The following is a 10,894-nucleotide window of genomic DNA, read 5'->3' as shown; positions in this document are numbered from 1 at the left end:
ATGTGCACCATATTTCAATGTGCTGGTTTTCTACTGGTCACTATTAGCACTCCCTCCTTTCTTGTACTGCGGCTGTTTTGCTGCCGCTTCTTAACAGAAGTAAACATTTTAAATTGACTTTCTTTCACTGCATTTTTTAAAACCTGTGTAACAGATTATTATACTGTAGCGAGCGTCTGTTCTCTGACCACAGAACCTCAGAAATAGAAGAGCAGGCGTGTTCACAGAGGCGCTGACTTCCTGTTCTCTGTTCAAACACAGACTGTGGTCACTGTGAGTTCAGACACTTCAGCCTGTCAGGATGTGGGTGAACATCTACTGCTGCCTGTTAGCCTGCGCTCTGAGCGGTCATGCCACAGCAGGTGGGACACTTTGCATTAATGTCTGATATACTTTATAGTTTTCACACATGTGCATTTGTTGGTGTTTGTAGTTTCAGGGATTTCACACGATTATAGGAAACGAGTTCAAAGTGTGAAGCAGACACCCGATCACAGGAAGTCGAGTTATGGTGTCAGTGTAGCTCAAACTAACAAACGCTTCATGAAGACAAATTTCTATCGTAACTCCTTCATTTGTTTAACAAATTATTTTGACCAAAGAATTTTTATGAACAGTTTTTTATTTTAGTTTTTATAATGAAATATCATCATCATATCCTGACTATGATTATCTTTCTATCATCCTTTCAGATTTCTGTTTTCTTTGTAACTTTTATTTCCACACATACATTTTATTTGCTCATTTTTTTATTTGTTTTGCAGGTTTAACCCGTGAAGTAGTTACAGAGGGGACGCAGCTCGCTGTGCGCTGTCCTTACTATCTACAGGGTGGAGTGAGGTGGAGCAGAGAGAGTGGAGGAAGCAGAGCTGACATACTCACTGTTGATGGAGACAGAAGTATAAAACACATCAATGATCCACAGAAACGATATGATTCGTGGGCTGACGGGTCTCTGATCATCGTCAGAGCTGCTCCCTCAGACTCTGGCAGATACTTCTGTAATAGTTACCTGGCAGAGGAGCTGACAGTGATCCCATCAGGTAACATCAAACTTTATCACCTTCCTGTTTAAAATCATGCATGTCTGCTGAAAATGTGATTTTTAGTCTTAAATGAGACCAGTGTGGTTGTTAGCACTGTGGCTAACCGTGGGGTTAGATCCACGGGCCGTCTGAGGCCTTTCAGTGTGGAGTTGTCGAGCTCTTCACGTGCTCACATGGTCCTCTGTGTTCCTCCCACAGTGCAGAGTCGTGCACAGTTTAGGTTAAGTCCTGACTCTAACTTGGCCGTAGGTGTGTCACGGCGGGGTGCGCCGATGTGTGTGGAAACAGGACCCAAAAGCAGATGAGGACAAGGAGTAGTAAGGTCTTAACAGAAAGGTGAGGCTTTATTAAAATGACGGCAGGGTTAAACCAGGAAACCAAAACGAACTGGCAAAACACTAAGAAACAAAACACTAAAGGTACTAAGACCAAAAACTATAACTATGACTGAGGTGGAAATAAACAGGCTAAGACTATGACTAACGTGGAAATACAGACGAAGACTAGAACTATGACTGAGGTGAGGTAAACAGACGACCCGACAATGACATGCAGAAAACAGAGGGCTTAAATACATACATGAGGTGATCAGGGGAAGTGGAGACACATGGGGGAAACAGCTGACTGACATAAACCTAAATGACAGGACCAGGAGGAGGAAAGCTAAATGCAATGAACAAAGAACACATGACACTGTCAGAATAAAACAGGAAATACTAAAACTAGACATGACAACACAACTAAACAGACCTAATACGTGAAGAATAATACAAGAACCCAAAACATAGAAAACCAAGGGAACAATAATAAATAACAGCTTAAACTAAAGCTAGATAGGAAATGACACAAAAACTAATCACATATCAAAATGAGAAAAATACAAACATGAACTCAGAGCGCTGGGTCAGAGACCCAGCCTGTGACAGAGCCCCCCCCTCAAGGGCGGATTCCAGACGCCCGAAACCAACAAGAAAACAAACACAAAACAAAACAACCCACCCGGGGCGGGCGGAGGGGGACCAGGCCGGAGGGCCGGAAACAAAACCAAAAACAAAGCACCAGAAGCACACAGGCCAAAAACAACAAGGGCACAAAAGTCCGAGACCCAGCTTCAGGAGGGCGACCATGAACCCGGCAGAACAGGAGCGAATGGCGAAGCGGTACAGGCGGCCGCCCCGGAGGCCGACAGCAAAACAAGAGAAAGTTCAAAAGTTCAGGAGGCTGACCAGGAGGCCAACGGTCCAGCAGTCCAAAATCCATGAGCTCAGGGGGCCGACCCGGAGGTCGAGAGCATAGCAGGTCAGAGGTCAAAAGTTCAGGGGGCCGGCCGTGCGGAAGGCGACGGCGGCGACTCAGGCGATCAGGGGGCCGGCCGTGCGGAAGGCGATGGCGGCGCCCAAGTGTCAGGCGTACCGGCCGAGGCTTGGAGGGCACAGGACCAGGCGACGCTGAAGCCGAGGCAGGACCAGGCGACGCTGAAGCCGAGGCAGGACCAGGCGACGCTGAAGCCGAGGCAGGACCAGGCGACGCTGAAGCCGAGGCAGAGGCAGGCCCAGGCGTAGCAGAAGCACAGGCGGATGCAGCCGGACCAGGCGTAGCAGAAGCACAGGCGGATGCAGCCGGACCAGGCGATGACGAAGACTCGGATGCAGCCGGACCAGGCGACGACGAGGTGGTCGCAGGTGGCGGCTGGACAGGCTCCTCGGGCCCTCCAGCTGATGCGGCGTGAGGCTGAACGGGCCCCTCGGACCCTCCAGCTGAGACAGGAGGCTGAACGGGCCCCTCGGACCCTCCAGCTGAGACAGGAGGCTGAACGGGCCCCTCGGGCCCTCCAGCTGACGTGGCAGGAGGCTGGACGGGCTCCTCGGGCCCTCCAGCTGACGTGGCAGGAGGCTGGACGGGCTCCTCGGGCCCTCCAGCTGACGTGGCAGGTTGCTTTTCAAGTTGCAGCAACACACAGCCTATAGTGGGGGAAATGAGTTTGTTTGAGTCCTCAGATAAGGCTGCTGCGGACGGCTGAGATGGCTCCCCCGAGCTCTCAGCAGGTGAAGGTGGTGGCTGAGGAGGGGACCGTGAGGATATCAGAACTGGAGACTGGAAAACTGCAGTCCGAGCTGGCGACTGAACAGAAACAGTCTGAGGCACAATTTTACACTCGTTGAGGGCGGGGGGAAGGCAGTCCTCTGTGCCCACCTCTTTACCACAAGTGTCCATGAACTGAGTGGGATTAATGTCTACAGACCTTGAATCAGCAGTCATAGTGCTAGATTTCTCAGAATGACTGGGTGTCAAGCTGGCCACCTGAATGACGTTCAGGGTGCCGCCTGTGGAAACATCACTTAGCAGTTCTTTATTGGTCTCCACGGTTGAGTCACACACCCTGTTATTTTTAACCTTCACGTCACAGGAACCTACAGTACATAGGACACGAGTTTCCACCTCAGGAACGTTGGCTCCATGAGGTCCAGCAACGGAAGCAACACCTGAAACAGTACTTTGTTTTATCAAGTTATTACCATAGCTTCCGTTATCAGTGGTTGTCTTCTCAGTGGAGCTAAACACAGTGTTCTCTGACTCATAACATGGCTTTGACTGCGTTTCATTCATGGGAGAAGTCATGTCAGCCAACACAGTTTGCTTAACACTTAAAGACTCAGAAATGCAGCCCGAGTTATTCGTTGCTCCTTTAGTGCGATTCATGACCATCTCTAGGTGAGCATATTTAGACGCACAAGACACCGACTTGACCATGAATTCACAGTTTACCGGATCACTAACAGATCTTAAATCCCGAGCAGGATCATTACTGGTCTTCAGAAAAACAGTTTGTAAAGATGGGTTACACTTATTAACCATGGGATCCAGAATATTGATTTCTCGCAACACAGTTACAGGAGCTAAAACAGAGTCAGTCTTTGATTTAACAGCATCATGGACAAGATCCAAGTTCTCTTTGGCTTCTCTCTCAGCTCTATTCAACCTGGTGCTTTGCACAGTACAGCACGATTCAGACAGAATCTCAGACTCTGAGTTATTAAGCTGCTTTTCTTGAAAAATACTCACATAACTTTGATTCTTAACAGATAAATTTAAACAAGGGCTAGTCACAATGTTACAGTCTCTGGACACTGCGCCAGGGGGTTCGTGATTTGCATTGTGCACTGGTGAAGTTTCATTAATAAACTCTATGGAACAACAGTTCTCAATAGGGTCTATACATGGAGAAGTTAAATTAACACAGTCCGTGGAGGTCTTCCCTTGTGAGTTGACATTGGCTGTCATGCTAGTAGGGCTGCTGCTAGCAGCCTCACTTGCAGTCACATGAACCCCGAACGCTGTGGCAGAAGTAATTTCAGTCTCAGAGCTTTGCTTGGCATGGCTCATTAGTTTACAGCCGGGCCCCTCAACCGGCAACACAGTCTTAATCACAGAACCCTCCTTAGCGGAGACGTGAGGGGCAAAAACAGAGTCACTCACCTCCGTTTGTAGTGCGGCGCGTCGGTGGCGCGCACGCCGCTTTCTCTTGACAGTGGGAGACGGCGGAGCGATGGGTGGAAGTCCCTGGCAGCTCCGGGGACCCCCGAGAGCCAGTCGAGTTCCCCGGAAGGAGTGCTCGTGCTCCGGAATGAGCCATGGCTTCCACCGGAGCTCCTCCTCCAATAGAGCGCTGAGTATAGTCTGACGTTCGTCGTGGTCCAAATCTATGGTGTCCAGCGCTTCCTCGCGTTGGACCGTGGCAAGAGTGTGGCAAGACTGTGACGAGGGTGTGGAAACTGATGAGCTGAGAGGTGGTACCGCTGCGGCGAGTCTCAGCGAACCGACCCGAACCGTCTCAGGCTCGCAAGGCAGCAGCGATTCCTGTTCGTGGTTTTGATGCTGCTGCGGTGGCAAAACCGTGCGAACAAAATCCTGCACATCCTCCGGCAATCCCGCCGCGTAAGCAGGATATGCAGACAAAATCTGTTTTAGCTGGACTCTGGTTGACTCCTTCTCATTCTCCTGTCTGCACGCGGAGTAGCAAATCCACTGTCCGCGGAGAATGGTCACCTGAGTGCTGAACTCAAAAAAATCCTCGCAGACATCCGCTGGGTCCATACTGGTCGGGTCGTTCTGTCACGGCGGGGTGCGCCGATGTGTGTGGAAACAGGACCCAAAAGCAGATGAGGACAAGGAGTAGTAAGGTCTTAACAGAAAGGTGAGGCTTTATTAAAATGACGGCAGGGTTAAACCAGGAAACCAAAACGAACTGGCAAAACACTAAGAAACAAAACACTAAAGGTACTAAGACCAAAAACTATAACTATGACTGAGGTGGAAATAAACAGGCTAAGACTATGACTAACGTGGAAATACAGACGAAGACTAGAACTATGACTGAGGTGAGGTAAACAGACGACCCGACAATGACATGCAGAAAACAGAGGGCTTAAATACATACATGAGGTGATCAGGGGAAGTGGAGACACATGGGGGAAACAGCTGACTGACATAAACCTAAATGACAGGACCAGGAGGAGGAAAGCTAAATGCAATGAACAAAGAACACATGACACTGTCAGAATAAAACAGGAAATACTAAAACTAGACATGACAACACAACTAAACAGACCTAATACGTGAAGAATAATACAAGAACCCAAAACATAGAAAACCAAGGGAACAATAATAAATAACAGCTTAAACTAAAGCTAGATAGGAAATGACACAAAAACTAATCACATATCAAAATGAGAAAAATACAAACATGAACTCAGAGCGCTGGGTCAGAGACCCAGCCTGTGACAGAGCCCCCCCCTCAAGGGCGGATTCCAGACGCCCGAAACCAACAAGAAAACAAACACAAAACAAAACAACCCACCCAGGGCGGGCGGAGGGGGACCAGGCCGGAGGGCCGGAAACAAAACCAAAAACAAAGCACCAGAAGCACACAGGCCAAAAACAACAAGGGCACAAAAGTCCGAGACCCAGCTTCAGGAGGGCGACCATGAACCCGGCAGAACAGGAGCGAATGGCGAAGCGGTACAGGCGGCCGCCCCGGAGGCCGACAGCAAAACAAGAGAAAGTTCAAAAGTTCAGGAGGCTGACCAGGAGGCCAACGGTCCAGCAGTCCAAAATCCATGAGCTCAGGGGGCCGACCCGGAGGTCGAGAGCATAGCAGGTCAGAGGTCAAAAGTTCAGGGGGCCGGCCGTGCGGAAGGCGACGGCGGCGACTCAGGCGATCAGGGGGCCGGCCGTGCGGAAGGCGATGGCGGCGCCCAAGTGTCAGGCGTACCGGCCGAGGCTTGGAGGGCACAGGACCAGGCGACGCTGAAGCCGAGGCAGGACCAGGCGACGCTGAAGCCGAGGCAGGACCAGGCGACGCTGAAGCCGAGGCAGGACCAGGCGACGCTGAAGCCGAGGCAGAGGCAGGCCCAGGCGTAGCAGAAGCACAGGCGGATGCAGCCGGACCAGGCGTAGCAGAAGCACAGGCGGATGCAGCCGGACCAGGCGATGACGAAGACTCGGATGCAGCCGGACCAGGCGACGACGAGGTGGTCGCAGGTGGCGGCTGGACAGGCTCCTCGGGCCCTCCAGCTGATGCGGCGTGAGGCTGAACGGGCCCCTCGGACCCTCCAGCTGAGACAGGAGGCTGAACGGGCCCCTCGGACCCTCCAGCTGAGACAGGAGGCTGAACGGGCCCCTCGGGCCCTCCAGCTGACGTGGCAGGAGGCTGGACGGGCTCCTCGGGCCCTCCAGCTGACGTGGCAGGAGGCTGGACGGGCTCCTCGGGCCCTCCAGCTGACGTGGCAGGTTGCTTTTCAAGTTGCAGCAACACACAGCCTATAGTGGGGGAAATGAGTTTGTTTGAGTCCTCAGATAAGGCTGCTGCGGACGGCTGAGATGGCTCCCCCGAGCTCTCAGCAGGTGAAGGTGGTGGCTGAGGAGGGGACCGTGAGGATATCAGAACTGGAGACTGGAAAACTGCAGTCCGAGCTGGCGACTGAACAGAAACAGTCTGAGGCACAATTTTACACTCGTTGAGGGCGGGGGGAAGGCAGTCCTCTGTGCCCACCTCTTTACCACAAGTGTCCATGAACTGAGTGGGATTAATGTCTACAGACCTTGAATCAGCAGTCATAGTGCTAGATTTCTCAGAATGACTGGGTGTCAAGCTGGCCACCTGAATGACGTTCAGGGTGCCGCCTGTGGAAACATCACTTAGCAGTTCTTTATTGGTCTCCACGGTTGAGTCACACACCCTGTTATTTTTAACCTTCACGTCACAGGAACCTACAGTACATAGGACACGAGTTTCCACCTCAGGAACGTTGGCTCCATGAGGTCCAGCAACGGAAGCAACACCTGAAACAGTACTTTGTTTTATCAAGTTATTACCATAGCTTCCGTTATCAGTGGTTGTCTTCTCAGTGGAGCTAAACACAGTGTTCTCTGACTCATAACATGGCTTTGACTGTGTTTCATTCATGGGAGAAGTCATGTCAGCCAACACAGTTTGCTTAACACTTAAAGACTCAGAAATGCAGCCCGAGTTATTCGTTGCTCCTTTAGTGCGATTCATGACCATCTCTAGGTGAGCATATTTAGACGCACAAGACACCGACTTGACCATGAATTCACAGTTTACCGGATCACTAACAGATCTTAAATCCCGAGCAGGATCATTACTGGTCTTCAGAAAAACAGTTTGTAAAGATGGGTTACACTTATTAACCATGGGATCCAGAATATTGATTTCTCGCAACACAGTTACAGGAGCTAAAACAGAGTCAGTCTTTGATTTAACAGCATCATGGACAAGATCCAAGTTCTCTTTGGCTTCTCTCTCAGCTCTATTCAACCTGGTGCTTTGCACAGTACAGCACGATTCAGACAGAATCTCAGACTCTGAGTTATTAAGCTGCTTTTCTTGAAAAATACTCACATAACTTTGATTCTTAACAGATAAATTTAAACAAGGGCTAGTCACAATGTTACAGTCTCTGGACACTGCGCCAGGGGGTTCGTGATTTGCATTGTGCACTGGTGAAGTTTCATTAATAAACTCTATGGAACAACAGTTCTCAATAGGGTCTATACATGGAGAAGTTAAATTAACACAGTCCGTGGAGGTCTTCCCTTGTGAGTTGACATTGGCTGTCATGCTAGTAGGGCTGCTGCTAGCAGCCTCACTTGCAGTCACATGAACCCCGAACGCTGTGGCAGAAGTAATTTCAGTCTCAGAGCTTTGCTTGGCATGGCTCATTAGTTTACAGCCGGGCCCCTCAACCGGCAACACAGTCTTAATCACAGAACCCTCCTTAGCGGAGACGTGAGGGGCAAAAACAGAGTCACTCACCTCCGTTTGTAGTGCGGCGCGTCGGTGGCGCGCACGCCGCTTTCTCTTGACAGTGGGAGACGGCGGAGCGATGGGTGGAAGTCCCTGGCAGCTCCGGGGACCCCCGAGAGCCAGTCGAGTTCCCCGGAAGGAGTGCTCGTGCTCCGGAATGAGCCATGGCTTCCACCGGAGCTCCTCCTCCAATAGAGCGCTGAGTATAGTCTGACGTTCGTCGTGGTCCAAATCTATGGTGTCCAGCGCTTCCTCGCGTTGGACCGTGGCAAGAGTGTGGCAAGACTGTGACGAGGGTGTGGAAACTGATGAGCTGAGAGGTGGTACCGCTGCGGCGAGTCTCAGCGAACCGACCCGAACCGTCTCAGGCTCGCAAGGCAGCAGCAGTGATTCCTGTTCGTGGTTTTGATGCTGCTGCGGTGGCAAAACCGTGCGAACAAAATCCTGCACATCCTCCGGCAATCCCGCCGCGTAAGCAGGATATGCAGACAAAATCTGTTTTAGCTGGACTCTGGTTGACTCCTTCTCATTCTCCTGTCTGCACGCGGAGTAGCAAATCCACTGTCCGCGGAGAATGGTCACCTGAGTGCTGAACTCAAAAAAATCCTCGCAGACATCCGCTGGGTCCATACTGGTCGGGTCGTTCTGTCACGGCGGGGTGCGCCGATGTGTGTGGAAACAGGACCCAAAAGCAGATGAGGACAAGGAGTAGTAAGGTCTTAACAGAAAGGTGAGGCTTTATTAAAATGACGGCAGGGTTAAACCAGGAAACCAAAACGAACTGGCAAAACACTAAGAAACAAAACACTAAAGGTACTAAGACCAAAAACTATAACTATGACTGAGGTGGAAATAAACAGGCTAAGACTATGACTAACGTGGAAATACAGACGAAGACTAGAACTATGACTGAGGTGAGGTAAACAGACGACCCGACAATGACATGCAGAAAACAGAGGGCTTAAATACATACATGAGGTGATCAGGGGAAGTGGAGACACATGGGGGAAACAGCTGACTGACATAAACCTAAATGACAGGACCAGGAGGAGGAAAGCTAAATGCAATGAACAAAGAACACATGACACTGTCAGAATAAAACAGGAAATACTAAAACTAGACATGACAACACAACTAAACAGACCTAATACGTGAAGAATAATACAAGAACCCAAAACATAGAAAACCAAGGGAACAATAATAAATAACAGCTTAAACTAAAGCTAGATAGGAAATGACACAAAAACTAATCACATATCAAAATGAGAAAAATACAAACATGAACTCAGAGCGCTGGGTCAGAGACCCAGCCTGTGACAAGGTGTGAGTGCTGGTGGTTGTTGGTCTGTGTCAGCTGTGACAGGCTGCCACACAACCCTGAACTAGTTTAGCTTTTTCACCTCTCGTGTTTTTAACTGCAAGCACATCCGCGGTCAGCATGGTTAACATAAAGTTAACTTTTTAATGTAAAAATACAAAGTACCACATCAAATATTAAAGTAACTCTGCGACAATAATCATTACAAATAAGGGCCAATCCCAGTACAACATTTGACATTCCTGTTTTCCATGTGGCTGGTGTGTATTGGTTTGGATTTTGGAGACGCCTCTGTGTAGCATTAACTCCCATAACTCCTGTCTGCGTGTAGCCAAAGAGCTTTCATACAGAAGTCCTGCATCAGCCACGAAACACAGACATAAAAAGTTTTACATGTTACCATAAAACACATTTCACTGTCCTCTGTAACAGTGAACAGTTTTCTGATCTGTCTTGTATTAGCTGCAATAACAGCTGTGTAACACATGGCGATCATTAAGAGCAATAATAAAACTGTGTCACCAACTAAACACAGTAACACTAACACAACAGTGTGTGCTGAAGCTTTACTGCACAGTGTTTCTCTGAGAATTAGATTTTGAAAAGAAACTAACAACATGAGAAAATTTGTGTTCGTCCGTTATACAAAATGCATCTTAGTTTGTAGTCACACATTCATTTGTTATTCACAGGAACAATAAGACGCCGTGTTGAAGAGAGAGGCAGCGTCGTACTGACATGTCCTGGTGATGTTGGAGGATCAGCTGGTCCAACATGGAGACGAGACTCTGGAGAAATAAATTATAGAAGGAATTATTTTTCCCGTAGAGACAAAACATTAACAATAAGAGAAGCTGAGCCTGCTGACTCTGGACTGTACTACTGTGATGGGAAACCAGCTGCTTATGTGACTGTGACCAAAGGACAGAGATCTGACAGAGGTGAGACACATGAACCTCTGACCGTCAAACATGAAGCCTGTTAGTGTCAGCCTGACTGAGACCATCAGCTTGTGTCTCCACTGTGGTTCAGGAGTGAAACATCCACAGCGAGCACACTGACAGGCTGCTGTTTGACCTGTTCTCTACCTCAGGATTAATGTAAAGCTGTTCTGATAAATAAATGCTGGTCCGATGAGTCGAGTACAAGTATGTCTGCGATCCTTTCATGCAGGAAAATACTTTTTACATCACACTGACTGTT

General features: G+C 49.3%; 1 protein-coding gene across 1 annotated transcript in view; it reads left to right on the top strand.

Moving 5' to 3' along the window:
- The first annotated feature begins 301 nt into the window (after window positions 1-301).
- LOC146643035 (uncharacterized) overlaps window positions 302-10,894 on the top strand; it is an 11,605-nt gene continuing 1,012 nt past the window's right edge. The window contains exons 1-3 of the mRNA XM_085396918.1: window positions 302-362; window positions 765-1,043; window positions 10,384-10,632. Coding sequence (XP_085253044.1) covers window positions 302-362; window positions 765-1,043; window positions 10,384-10,632 — 589 coding nt within the window. The remainder of the gene's footprint in view (window positions 363-764; window positions 1,044-10,383; window positions 10,633-10,894) is intronic.

This window comes from Rhamphochromis longiceps, linkage group LG22 (genome assembly GCF_057381845.1).
Source record: "Rhamphochromis longiceps isolate RC_006_pf linkage group LG22, R_longiceps_female_GT1.1, whole genome shotgun sequence".
Taxonomy (NCBI): domain Eukaryota; kingdom Metazoa; phylum Chordata; class Actinopteri; order Cichliformes; family Cichlidae; genus Rhamphochromis; species Rhamphochromis longiceps.
The sequence above is the reverse complement of the archived record's forward strand: the minus strand, read 5'-3'. Positions and strand labels throughout refer to the sequence as shown.